Source organism: Daphnia carinata, chromosome 10 (assembly GCF_022539665.2).
Source record: "Daphnia carinata strain CSIRO-1 chromosome 10, CSIRO_AGI_Dcar_HiC_V3, whole genome shotgun sequence".
NCBI lineage: Eukaryota > Metazoa > Arthropoda > Branchiopoda > Diplostraca > Daphniidae > Daphnia > Daphnia carinata.
In genome coordinates, this window is record NC_081340.1 from 4134143 (window position 1) to 4148798 (window position 14656).

The following is a 14656-nucleotide window of genomic DNA, read 5'->3' on the forward strand; positions in this document are numbered from 1 at the left end:
TTTTCAAGACAACAACTGGCTTGTATGAAAATCGTTTCCTGTTTCACTTTTACTCAAAACTTTCAATCGTGAGAATCCGTAAATGAAGAAGAAAAAGGACAAAACCATCATCATCGATTGTTTGCCTTTCGAGTTGGCTTTGGGTCAAAGGTCTTTTACATGGAGAGTTTATGCGTGTAAGCCCCCTATGCGTGACTATGCGTTCTATTGAGATTTATTCTTTTAAAACACACAGGTAAATAAAAACACGAAAGAGGCAATCATTGAAGGTTGTTGGTGAAACTATTAAGCATCTTCGTCAGCAATATGTTAAGGCAGGGCTGCAGCATCAGCAGCTGAAGGAGCGAGCCGGAACCGGCAAGTGTGGGAAAGCCAATCGTTTAAATTTCAACGATTATGAGCGAACATATCTTTACTGACAAGACTTATTTTTTCCGGCAAGGGTTGCGTGCAATAAATGTCCGAAAGCAACAATCGAATCTTATGGAGGAGTTCAAGAGGTGTGAAAGGGGTCGGGTTCGTTATTTACCTGAGATACGTAGCCTCTCGAATAGCTTCCAATCTATGTCGGACTCGGTCGATGTTGCACACTACACACATGTGATTTTCTTTCTCCCAACAACACCTTCCCACGGCGTTCTTCGATAGATTTGTTACGTCAAAGTTCGACGATTCAAGGTACGGTGATAGAAGAGCTCGAGGTATCACTCACAGACCTCTGCAAGTCCTAACAAAACACGCGAAAGTTAAGTCTTTTGTTTAGATACACAACACTCAACATGTGCAACCATCATTGTACGCAAACGACCCCTTTAATTGGTCTAAAATAACTGTGGATAAACACTGGAGGAATTCCTGTTTAGCTGTGTGGCACAATGTTAAGTGTTTTTTTTCTTGTTTCTATTCGTCTCTTTAAAACATGTTTCTTCCCTAAATCGATCTTTTTGCGGCAGGTTATTTTTTTGTGGAATGCTAACTGGAAACGGTATGCTTGCCACGCGCGCTCCGTCGAAGATGTTATTTATGGCTTATCGTCCGAGATTTAAATGAATGCGTATGTAATAACATAAAAGACGGAATGAAAATAGCCATTGAAAATGTCGGTGTTTCTCCTTTTTGCGATAGATTTCTTTTTTGTTTCCAGTTAGTTTGACCAAATATGAACCGCGGGTGGTTATATCTATTCCCTTGTTATATTGGCAAGAAGGAAAGGGCAAGGATTTTTTTCTCTCTCTCTGAGGCTGACGATTGCGGTCCTTTTTTTCCTTGTGTACCTTACCTCTCCCCTTCAAAAAGCAATTATCCTAACATCGGCATTTTTGCTTTTGTCTCAGCCTCTTCTTTTCCATTTTTCTTTCTATTACTTTCGGCGTTTGCTTTTTTTTTGCTTTCCTTTTACTTACGTCATTCTTTTTAACACCACTGTTATTAATGACTGACCCGTTTCGCTAGTACACTTTCATATACCTTTCCCTTCCATCGATTAGTACCGATCAATGAAAGAATTCTACGAAAATGGAGAAATTATAGAACTGGATAGCTCGGCAATCACCTCTCACTTCGATAAAAACGATTGTTCTATCAAAAAAGCAAAATGATTTGGTGAACGCATCTTCCGGACAGGAAGTGAAAGACCTTCGCAGGATGGGTTGATCTTTCTTCGCAGCCTCCACCCCTAAACATCCTAAACATGAGCACACGGCTATGGCGCGATGTAATGGCATTATGTAGGGCCTTTTTCAGAGGGAGTTCTGGGACGGATAAGAAAAACGACGAACTATGTCTAAGCGATAAATCCACCCCCTTCTATGCACCTTTGGTGCTGATCAGTTACTCTCTTTCTTTTCGTATAAACTGTCTTACCGAAGGTGTTAAACAGACCGCCCAATATCCCCGCAAAGAAATAGAATCAGAAAAGGAAAATCGATGCCGACACCAACTTTGGATTGTAACCGACTGGATTTGGCTGGAAGAAGAAAGGTTAATGGCTTCGGTTGGATGAACTGCTTGGAAAAAGAAAGAGCAATTTGCATGCAATAGTGGCACATTGGGCTATTCGATCCAGCGTTCGCGGGCGGATCGGACTGATATTGGGCGTTGGGGCGGAGACGCCGGATGCGTCCTTTTTTTTTGTTGCTCAAGAAAAAGAGGTGGAATAGGAACACCGCCCTCGGAAAGCTCCTTGCCACAAAGCAAGTAACATTGCCGAGTATAGTGTTGCGGCCCACGATCCATTGAAACAAAACTGACTGCAAAAGTCTCGCATCTGTTTAAAATAAATGAAATCTCCTCCTCCGAGACTACATTACGTTCGATTCTGTTTGATTCAGTCTATCTACCTTCTATGTTTTTTCACTACGTTAGGCGGGATCTTTCTGCGTCTTCGGCGCTAAGGAGGAAACGAAAGAACGAGAGGCGGATAGATCTCCGCCTGGTGTTAGATCACACCATCGCAGCTCATTAAAAGTTCTTCTTCAATATGCAAAAGGAGTTCATTTTCATCAGGAGATCAGGAAGCAGAGGCGGTTTGTTACGAAAACAATCCTCCTTCGAATCGTATCGATGCGGAAGGCCTCATCACGCAGTCCCACCTCTTCTCCTCCCCACAGCTTGTACCTCCATTCTATCCCAATTCGAATTTTTCATTTTACTTATAATAAAAGATTAATTAAAGTTAATGTATCTTACTTCAAACGGATTCCTTGCTTCGCATTCGGGAGCGACTCCAACATGTAAACGTAAACGCCACGAAGAAAAGCGCACGTATTGCACGATTGGTTGTTACGCAATTGAGTCGGGTGTTAAGTAACACACTATAATTATTTGTCATCATTGCATTAGGCTGCCAACATGAAAAAAGAATGAAAGGGGATTCCCAGTACCCCGCACGAGTGGCTAGTCACGATGCCGCCGTCGCCGCGTCTGTCTGATGGGTCTCGTCATTATCTGATTGCGACACGACAAGGTCGCCCGCCTACCTTGAAAATTTCTCAGTTTCTTCACTCGTTAAGAAAACAATCGTTTCTCGGTAAAAATGATTAGGTAACAAGAAAAAAAACAACAGAAAAATAATAAGAACACGAACGGTACCGACATAAAGAAGAAAAGGAAAAAAATTGTCGGTCGTTTTTGTTTTCTTGACTAATAATTTGGAGGCAAAGACCACACACCAACGACGGCGACGATTATTTGTGTGTGTATAGTCTGTCTACCGATACCGCCTACTAATGTGCCCGTCTTCCCATAAACGAAACGAGTGTGAAAGTTTATCCGCGCACGTCAAAGGGCTTCTTCTACGCTGTCAGCCACAGTTTTTTAATTTTTGAAGAAGGACAATGTGAAAATGAAGAAGGTTCGACTCCTCATTGAGCCTAGAAAAAGAGAGAGAGAGATGATGAGGAGTATGCCTCATTTGGATATGACAACCATCAAAACTGGATGGTCCTATGGTCGCCATTGACGGCCGGGCATAGAGAGGAAAATCAGGCCCTTTTTTCCCCTTATTTTGTTCTATTGACCTTTCACCTGTTGATTACAAAGGACAAGCGGAGGATGAAAAACCTGGCGCCACAGTGGGCAGCTTTACACCCCCCCCCCCTCCAACCTGTGCCCTCCCATTCTTGACCCAATAATTTTTGTGCTAACCGAAAAGTCTTCAAGAGATTTGAAGAAAGATGGGTGGTTCCTTGGTGCCATCACGGGACGAGACGATGACAATTGAAGAGTCGGCGAAAGGCCCACAAATGAATGGCTAGGAATCTTGCGATAAAAACCGCATGACTGTCAAACGCAAAATAAAAATCACAGAAAAATAAGAACTTTGCTTCAAACCAAATCCCCCCGAAAAATAATGTCACGTGGATTGGCACATGAAGCGAATGCAATCAACTTTAGATCGATTACATTTTTAATCAATTTTCAAGTAACCCTCTCAAGCAATTCACAGTGGCAACACTACACGACGTATGGCAAAAAATAGCAAATGATGAATCTTATACCAGTGTCAAGACAACTAAGAATCGCCTTAATAGCATTTAAATGCAACCGCATTAAAGTGTAGGTGGGCTTCAACTCTAACAGTTCCACATTTCCCTAATTTTTCATTTGAATTCTTTAATTCGTTTCGCTTTCCTTTTACGCTATTGCTTCTTACCTTTTCTTCAATAGCCCAGTTTCTTGGACTGCACGCCCCTCCTGATGACGCGGAAGTCCAACGTAGCTCCGTGGGGCGCCTTTACGTAAGCGAGCTCAACACGTAATTGGTACGCACATATAGGGTCGGTTCAATTCCAAGAAAGTAGGTGGAGATATAAAATAGTCCGAAAGTGAATCGATGGGGGGTTCTAATCCCGACCGGGGCAGACGTGTAGCGCCAACAGCTCGCGCTCCCGTGTAAAGACAATCGCTGTAATTATGTATCGTTTAAAAACCACCGATTTCAACGCACAGCCGGACGCACTTTTCTTTCGAGGTTTCTCCCCTTTTTTCTTGGAATAGATTTTCAGAAAGCACACACGAGTCCTACAACACGTCAGCTTAGCCGCTTTGAAGTAACTAGTATAACACTTTCGCTTTTGTCCTGCTACGACACCGTCTTTTGTTTCGATCTATTTTTACCACGTTTAGAAAACCATACAGCCAATGAGCTGGTGATTATAACAATGACAGGTAAAACAAAGAAAAAAAAAACATCTCCTTTCCCTCTCGAGAAAATAGCGTGCCCTTCCTCTAGACTTGATCACCTGACATTTTGCGAGGATTAAAACAAAAAACTCTCGTCTGCCATGTTTTGCCGTATGAAATATAAAACCAAACTTAAGTTTTTGCATGCTAAATCCCCTGTTGTTTTGTTTGCGCACACGAGATATGTGTATACATAAGCAGATGGAGGGGAAAAGTAAACAAGGAAGAAAACAAGCAAAGAGGTGTTTATCCCAGGTGTTAGTGTACGGTGATGACACGGGGTCAGTGAAATAACACCAAAGAATACAAACACGCGCCGGTTATGCTTACCACAATCCCGAAACAAAATTATGTTTTGTTTATACGCAGTTTTTAGTGTCCAACATACGACCAGTGAAAACTGATGGTTTAAAACGATTACACGAAAGGGCGGCACATTTTGATCACGTCCCCCACATAACATCCCAATCAGTTTTAAAATTATCAAACCACTAGCTATAAAAAGAATGTGGGGTGGTAATCATAATACATGACACATGCGTTTGTGTGATGACGCATGCATATGTCTACACATACCATCTCTTACGTAATCGTTTAGTTGATTCGGTGTCTTTGTTATTCGGTCTTGATAAGCGACAATGGGACAAAAAAACGAGGATGATGATAATGATGTCGGCAGTTAGAACATCAAGTATTATTACGGGTGCGGCAAAAGAGCAGCGTACGATGGCTGATACAAATCAGCTGTCGAATGCCGGTTGACACCTTCATTTGTGATGTTATTATTTTTCTTTGTCAGATAAACGTTGCGTGTCAGGAGGGGCCAAGTTTATTGTTATTCAACAGCTGGGCATACCTCTTCTTCTTCTTCCTTTGAAATTCCGCTCTGTTTTTTGTGTTTGACAACAACGAACAAGAACACATAATTCTGATTATTTAAAGAACGCAAATTACGTAAGAGTCTCTCGTAGAATAAATTAAAGATTGCCTTTCTCAAGTCCTTCGTTAATGCCACATGTAAATGTTAAAGCAATGTATTCATTAAATATAAATTCTCAGCAATCAAAGAGAAAACATCTGGACATACATAGAGAATAAAAGAGCACAAGCTTGTGTAAAAGAAATAGCTAATAATGCAGAATACCTGAGACCCAATGGCGCATTCAATTTGTTTGATGGAGTCATCCAGTGATCGTTTCGCACTTTCATGCTCGAAAGTTTGCCATTGTTATTCTTCATCATCTCCCCCCCCCCCGCAATTCTTATTGCTGTTTCATTCAGTTGTCCTCGTGTGAAAAAGAAAAAAAGCTTTTCACTTCAATACCACGTTTGTTTGACCCAAAATCAAGCGTGTAACAACGCCCTTCTGTATATACACAACCATTTGAGGATGGCCGTTGTATTCAATTGTGTCTTGATCGTGGGCGGCGTCTGCTGAAGATGTCGAAAGACAAGGGTAAAAGAAAGATAGTACAAGGGCGGCTTTATATTTGTAAAGGTAAAAATCATCATAATTACCTCCATTGCTGAAGCCGCGCATTTTATATGGCCCGTCAATTGTATTTTTCTGTCGGCTTCTGCTTTCTTTGGCCCGTCTTTTTTTGCCCGCTATAATAGACTAGCAGGCAACTATACTACAGTATCAGCTCTATATACAGCATATATACAGTTTACGTTGTCTTCTATTGCGCCATGGTCTTCTGGGTCAATAAACTTATCAAAGAAAACTACACATGAACCAAGAGAAAGAAAAATGGGTCACACAACATGAAGAATCAAGTGTCGAACGAAACGGCAAGTCCCGTTTGTTTTCCCTAAAAGATTGAATCCGTGTAACCGACTGTTTTTTTTATTACAACGCCATGTGTAAATCATGTGACAATGACACCAAAGGTTCAGTAGGTCAATTGCGTCGATATTACGGTATATCTAGTCTAGAATAACCATCTGTCACACATCGGTACATTAATTGACAGGCCACCCGTGGCTTTGCGGGTACCTCAAATGTACCGTAGAAATCTCTGGGATTTAAAAACAAGTAAAAGAAGACCAACTATCAAGAAGGAGCCTTACAATAGGCAAGGGCGAACTTGAAAATTTTAATTTGTTTTCGGTTGATAAGAGAAAAAATCAAAAGAAATAAATAGACCTTCTTTTGACACGGTTGTGATGAACCGAAAGAGGCAAAGCTCTTTGATTGAGGTTTCACCGAATACGTGTAGAGGGAGACATCTTCACTAAGTCGTGTAATTCTTCTTTAAATTCATCACATCGGCATTTCGGGAATTGCTCTCAGCTGTACAGTTCTCACGAACTGTCGAGGAATTCGGCCTTACATTTCATCGAGAGTTTTCGTGTCAACTTATACGAAGCCTTTACTATACGACTTCCGAACAGTAAGCTGACAGGAGCTAGAGATCAACTGTTGTCACGTAAGTCTGTGTCGCTGAAGATTTCCTTAAATTTTCATATCAGGGGGGACGTGCTAGGTGCGTCAGTTGCCGGAGGTCAATCGGAATCAACAGGATGGACTGAAGCGTGCCAGCATTTTTTTTTATCCGCAAATTGCCGTCTGTTTTTTTGCCTGCCGTGTGTTATTATCTAACCGTTTGCAAGATGATGATAAAAAAATAGCTAAAACAAAGAGTAAGACGTCCTGAGGTGCCATCATGATTATATTGCAGCTGGCACGTGATGCGCTGACTGTAGTTGTATTGCGAATTCACCCTGCCTTCTTTCCGTCTCTATTACATGATGAAATAATGTCTTTATGTTCGTAGATTCACTCCTTTCCTCAGTCCTTTTCTTTTCATATTTAACGTCGGCAAATTAAACGGCTTCCCTCTCAGAGTCCCTCTCTTGCTCTGATGATTTACACTAAAAACAACTATTGAAGCGCAAAAGAGTCACCATCTCCTTTTTATTTCTGTTTGTTTCTTTTATTTATTTTTTTTTTCGGGAGTGTGTGGTTGGTCCCGCTTGAAAATGTTGAAAGTCGGCATTATCTCCGTTTTTCTCTTTGACTGTCTGGTTGTCTGTCCATTGCGGCGGTACAACTTAATGACGGAGGGACCACCTCCGCAGTGAAGAGAAGCAGCGCTCGGTGAATAACCGCAAGCGCTGGTAATAATACATTCAAATTGGTGTGTTTATTCTGTGAATTTATGCGGTAACTTTAGACACGCACCCAGCACATCAACGTATCTCCCCGCAAAATTAGATTTTTGTGTAAATAAATGTTTCGAGTGAAGGAAATAAAATTGAACAGGTATTCATTTCAGCTTTCAAACACAAATCTATTTTTCTTCAACGAATATTCGGCAATAAGGCACAATAAGGTATACGGTTTACGTCATTACGTTGGATTGACACACACACACACACACACACACAAAGATAAAAAGGCACGTAGTTGTGAGCATTTCGTTTGAAGGAAAGTAGCTTATATCATACACGCACGTGAAAAGTCAAGACAGAAAAAGGCGTTTTGTTTGATGTTATAGATTATTTGCGCAGCATTTCATTTCTTTAACATTTTATTGTAAATTGTGTTTCACTTTTTCGCCAAAGAGATTCGTATAAATTAAAGAAAAGGCAAGAGCAGAGAACTCCGTTTTCAAATGCTGGTAGCCCCAAGAGCCGATGAAGCTGATAATGCGAGAGTGTTGAAGGGGGTAGTGGCAGACAATTATTCAAAAGGAAAAAGGCGTTGAGTTGACCAAACACGAGAGAAAGAGTTATACACTTGAGGCAATAGACAATAAATGACGTCGTCGCCGGAGTCAGAAACAGCGGCCGACCGGGCACCATCAACGAAACAGAGACTAGATTTATGTGTATGCAATAACAACAGTAGGAAATGTCATGGTGAAAAGCCATGAATTTCTTTTTTCGATATGTTCACCGAGCTTCTTATCCTGAATCGTTGGCCATTCAGAGGCGAATGTACGGCACGATCTCAAGTCTTAATTTACTATTTATGCTAAACACTCTGACATTTGAAGGGGAGGCATACAATGAATGATGAGGTACTTACGTCTCCTTTTACCGTGATTAACTGGAATTAGTTTTCAACCCGTCTTCAGAGTTTCAAACGATGAATTCGAAATGGCAACAAGTGCAGCAATAATCGTTTCAAAACAGCATTTAGTGGAACTTTACTGAAGCAGTTCCCACAGTGCGGTGATGTAGCTCTGAGCCATTTGGAGAGTTTCGTACTTGGAGAGTTGTCGGTCGTTGCCGAGAGCGGGCACAACATCGCGGAGACGGTCAAAGGCGCTGTTCAGGTTGTTCATCCGTCTGCGCTCGCGAGCGTTGGCCGCCAGACGACGTTTCTTCATCACCTGCGGAGCCACTTCTTTCAGCGAACGTTTCTGGCCGTTCGATGCACTGCTCGTGCTGCGCGGCAAAGTCGATTCGGAATCAGAGCCGCTTTGGTTGCTCGACGGGTTTTGATACTCGCCCATCACTGGATGAATGGAAGAAGGAGCCGGGCTAATGGGTGAATTTACCGTGTGATGATGGTGGCTGTTCAATGGCGATCCTGGAGAACTGGGTGTGGGTAGACCTGCGGAGAGGTAACAGCGTTCGGGATCTTCTTTGACGCTGACTCGCAGGTCGTAGTAGTTAGCGGATGAGTTATTGCTGGCCGGCGGCTGGACGAAATATTGCAATCGCTGACGGAGTTCCTCTTCGGACGATGTGGCTGATGGTGAAACGGCGTGATGGTGGCTGGGCGATGGTAAGGGACTTTCACCGAAGTGTCCGCGATAGGTTGGATGTCCCCCACCGATATGATGGCCGTGGTCACTGCTTTCCGAAGACATTGGGCTGGGAGTGTTGTAACCGTCGGATGCGGCGTCGTAGCAGCTATTGGTGGGCTGGCGGAAGGAGCTGACCGGTGGCAGCGGAGCGATGCACTTGCTGTCGTTTAAATAAGCGGACAATTCGTCGCGTTTGCCTGTCTTACTGGCGGTGGCCAAAAAGCGTTTCTTGTTGCAATCCTGGAACATCTCTGTGTCACTGAATTTCCAAAGTCGACAGACTTCCTTGTTACACTTACGAGTAGCGAGAGAAGAGGCAAAAGTTGGATGTTTTGAAATAAGAGGGAGCGAGCGAGAAGGAATTGAAGGTGTGCACGGGAGCAAACCGCAAGCTGATCTGACTTCCAGCCGGCTCGAACCCTCACCTTTATACCTCGACCCTTCCTCCTCTTCTTATGACAAGAGGTAGGGTGTACCTTCTATCTTCTACATTATCCACCCTCCCCCAACTTTTCGTTTTCTTACCTGAGGATGGGCCCCGTGTGTCTGCATTATATATTTCTCCTTTGCGATGCGCCTAGGAGGTAGAGCAATTAGACTGTTCTACAGCATAAGCCTCCCTTTTTTTTTCTTTTCTTTTTTCTTTTTTGGCTTGGCACAGTGTTGTTACTACAACTGCTATGCCCAACGGCTGCGGGGCACAAGAAACACCAAAAGGAGCAAATAAAAAGAAAAGAGCCCACCTTTAAAAGTTATATTTCCTTCTTTAAATTTTCCTTTTTTTTATTTCAGCCAACCATCACGTACCCTAACAAAACCCTCTTCATCTGCCCTCACCAGAGGGCACGAAAGACTTTTGTAATATGAAAATTCGGGTAATAGTCTAACTGTTAGCCTATAGGCATAAATTGAAATAAATTGCAATAACAAGAGTCAAAGCGAACGTTTTTAAATGGCATTTAATGACACCCTTTTTTCACATTTTTATTCTTGAAATATGCAATAGCTAAATGGCGGAATTCAAACCAGTTATTCCACGATTGAGTCAAAAGAAGATCCTCCCGTCCAACATTTTTGATTTATTGAGTCTGTAAGGTGAAGAAGGCAACGATCTAGAAACGACTTTCTTTACGAGAAGGGATGTCCTAATAATACGTGAGAATAAACTCAGCACAGGTGAGTTACTCACGTCATTTTCAAGGCAGGATTTGTTTATGTAAAGAGGCAACACAAATGGCCAGAAATTATAGCCGTGAAAATTGCACTGCTTCAATTGCTCCGCTATCCACTGTGTAATTTCTATCGTGCATTTAACGAAGCCTGACGCGTTATCGCCTATCGTTATCTCTTTGGAGCTGAGATTTTAAAAATTCACGTGGAAACGATCGACCGCTTGAACCCAATGAACACCAAAAAGAAATGAGCCAGAAGGAAGATTTCCAAAGAATTAAAGGCGGCACGTCCGCAGCATCCAAGAACACGATAGAACGGGTCAGACATTCACAAACCTTTTCATTCTGCCAGAGGAATAAATGAATGGGTCATTAAGTATTGAACATAAGACGAAAATGGGGATGGAGAAAGAGTTCAGTCGGGTACAGCCGTATCGACGGCAGAGATGGCCATAACGAATTTATTTTCAAAAAGAAATTAGGAAATCCCAATGCCGTTTGGTGTTTCACATTTTTACCACTGTGGTTGAAATCGAGCTACTCAAGATTTAAAATAACGAATGAAACAGCCACATAAATTAACCAACGGGCTTTTGTTGTTGGACTTGTTCCATCTCTACGGGAGGTGATTCAGCGAAGACTGGAATCACTTTATAGCACTTTCAGAATAACGTAAAGAAACGATAAACAAATTGCAAACCAAAAATGATGGAAGCCATTGGTTTTTGTTTTTGTTTGTAGCTATAAAAATGAGATGAACCGTTGCAATGTAAAATCACACGGTTGACAGGGTACGGCACTTTGATTCCGTTTTATGCAAAAACTACGTAATTGAGAGGCAAATCAATATTCTATTCGGATCTTTATTCAATTTCAGTTGTAAAAGTTAAAGTTATGTTGAATTTCTAGTAAACATTTCAATCCCGACTTTGGTTGAAAAAATTGGGCTGAAAAAAATAAGCCCGACAAAATATGCCCGACAAAATAAGCCGACTTTTGCGCTAAAATAAATTAATATTTAGATATAGCTACTGCAAATACATGCTTTAGATTCAAAATTTAACGGCAATTGTGAAAAATTAAGTTTGCCATGACGTAGGGTTGATAGTTTTTGAGTTGTTGGAATTCAAAGTGGGTTACAATTAAAAGTTGGGTTCAAGTGAGTTGCAGTGCCTTAAACACTGCAAGATGTTGCAGAAATCAATGTGAAATCAGATAAAAGGGAGTTGTGTATAAAAATATGAGACACATGGCGTTCCATGAAAGGGTCCCGTTAGCTGTAGTACTCCACTGATTCTAGCAGATCAAGAGCTAGCGAAAGAAGAATTCGCAATGAGTGGAAACTGGCGACATAAGAACTAGGTCAAACTCATTCAGTTGGAATACTTTCTCCCTTTTTGGCCACCGGATTACAAAGAGTGTTAGGTTCGTTTATGGAGCAACAACCACTCGTTCAAGTCTCTTCCCATTGTTATGTTTGTGTACCCAAACACAAGTGAAGAGCATTTTGTCCAGCAGTCCAACCATCTTCAAAATCATGGAACTCTCTCTCTAGCTAGACTCATTCGCTGTTCTTCTTTGTTCGAATAATGGTACTGTCAAACGAACGATCAGCAAGTAGATGAAAGATTAGGGTGACACGTACCGTCATCGTTCCAGACAATCTCTTTCTAATGACGCACCAAGAGACAAGAGAGTCTGGTGGTTCTCTAACTTTTGGCTGAATAGTTTGGTGTGTACATTATTCACTTGGATACGAACATAACAAGAACATACTCCGTACATACGTAAACAGAGAACTATACATGTCTTAATGGCCCCACTGTTTGTATCCCCCTGATCCATCATCTCATGCCTAGTTGTGCTAGGAAACGTTCTCTCCGTTTTGTTAACACACCAAGTCAAACTGAAAAATAGACCTGTATCTCATGTTTTTAGACGTAAATAGTTTGACGATCATCATCCATTTCAACGTAGTCATGTTCTCCTCCTACTTTTCCTGTACATTTGTTTGCCGTTTCAGTACGATGGTTCTCACGGCCCAGCATTGCTGAGTCTCTGTTCCAGTTTAAAACATGCCCTTTCTCTCATGCAGTTCCAATTCATTTGGTAAGCTGGATTCAACTTGTTTTGAAGACTACGTAACGTTTCATTCACACCATTTACAAAGATTCAAATTGTTTCAACGTTGGTATTTGCTTCCAAGTAGAGATGCTTTGTTTCAACTTGCGTGTTACCTTCCAGCAATTCACGACATGTATCCTTTGCCTCTAACAATCTGAAGACACTAGAAAAACAAATGTACATCTTTAAGATAAGTACGTGCTCCGTGGGAAAACCTTTATTGATTTAATGTCTCAATTGCTATAAGGGCCCATCCTTTTCGCCTTCGGCTTTTCGCCCGGAGACGATGAAAAGGACTCAATTGCTCTGCCATGCTTTTGTTTCAAAATTAATAACGTATTTTTCCTTGCCCGCAAAACGATGGGTTAGTGTTGCGGTTAAGAAAGACACACACGTTGTTGAGACATATCATCTTCCTTCAGGTAGTTCCCTATCACCTTCAGCGCATAACATGCACAAGGGATATTAGTAAATCTCTATGTGTGCAATTTCTTTTAACCCAAAGGCCAAAGCATTTTGAAAAACAGTAGAATATTACTTCCACGTTTTTGCGATTTGAGTGGCGTCAGTTAGACGTTTGAAATCGAATACCATCATTTAGGTATTCGTTTTTCTTTTCTTGTTTAGTTAAAGATGGCCAGTGCAATGACCATCGATTTCATCGTTGCATGGCGTATGGACTTGTACAATATTTCATGACTTCTGCCTCAGGCTGAATGACTTAAAGAAAATGCATTCGGAGCGCGTAATCGACATCCGGTCCAAACGTCCAGTTGCTGTCGACATGAGAAGCCTTTCATTGAAGGACGATATTCCCTGCAAGTTGAAATTGCAGCAAAACATAGTAGCTGTATCAACAAAGTTCGGCCAGCCCTTGAAACGGAGAGTTGATGATACCAAGTTGAACAACAGATGACATGCCCATAAAAACAAAAGACATTTCACTTTCTCCTACGTCTAAGTTGGAGAAACCACCAACAAGCCTTGTCAACCAGCAGCAGGCGTCGTTTTGCGTAATACCATGTATGACCATCACAAACGTAGCTGACACGGGCTATCATTTGCCGTACATGAAGGCCTACCTTCTGCTCTTCGTCTTCAACTTTCTCCATCAACTGTTCCTTCAATAAAAAAAAGAAATCCCACGTAAATCCTTAACTAACTGTCATCACCCGTTTACTATATTTCTCCACTAAAACTGAAGCAACAAGGAAACATTGCATCATAGCACTTGGGAACCATTTTTTTTTCCTTGTTCAAAACTGAACATCTTTTATTCTCATTGACAGGTTTATCGACGACAAAAAAAAGGGACATTGGGCTGCGAAACCACACACTGTTGGGTGCCCCCTTCTTCATTGACCGTAGTTTTATTATGATACTAAACACGTCTCATATCTTTCGCAAGAAGAAGAGGGAAACGGAAGAAAAGGTCAAGCAATAAGAGCGGACAATTCAGATTCTCTCATAACAGTTCACGCTAGCCAAGGGTGGCCAAAAAAAATTTATTTTTGAAAAAAAAAATAGAGTTCCTGTTGTTGGAGGGGGGTTCCAAACGCGGTTGGGTGTTTTCGAAGGAGCGATGGCGGCAAAAGAGCTCAACGCACAGGTGAGCGTGACTCCCTGCTACGGCAAGCTGTGAATGGCCACCTCCGCTGAAAAGGGGAGGGGGGGCTCCTATGAGTTGTTCTTCTTTCTTCTTTCATTCCCAAGTTTGTTATAATTGTAGAGCTCTGTGAATGCGATTAAGCCTTTCCTGCAAAAATAAAGAGCAATTGTCGTAAAAGTCTTTTGTGTGCATGGTCTATACGCAGTTGGGCGCTGGTCCACTCTGAACCCTTAACTTGTACTCTTCTAGAACTACAGGTATTTAACCTTATTTCGCCAATGCCAAAAAAGAGGTGATGTACTATA

At 41.7% G+C, this 14656-nt stretch overlaps 2 protein-coding genes across 2 annotated transcripts in view; both read right to left on the reverse strand.

Moving 5' to 3' along the window:
* Window positions 1-14656, reverse strand: part of LOC130700104 (protein maternal effect lethal 26-like) — a 96630-nt gene that overhangs the window by 16537 nt on the left and 65437 nt on the right. The gene's annotated exons all lie outside the window — the stretch shown is intronic.
* Window positions 7959-9808, reverse strand: LOC130700068 (protein dimmed-like). Its single transcript, XM_057522076.1, has one exon. The coding sequence runs from the start codon at window positions 9693-9695 to the stop codon at window positions 8841-8843; it is 855 nt and encodes a 284-aa protein (XP_057378059.1). The 5' UTR covers window positions 9696-9808; the 3' UTR covers window positions 7959-8840.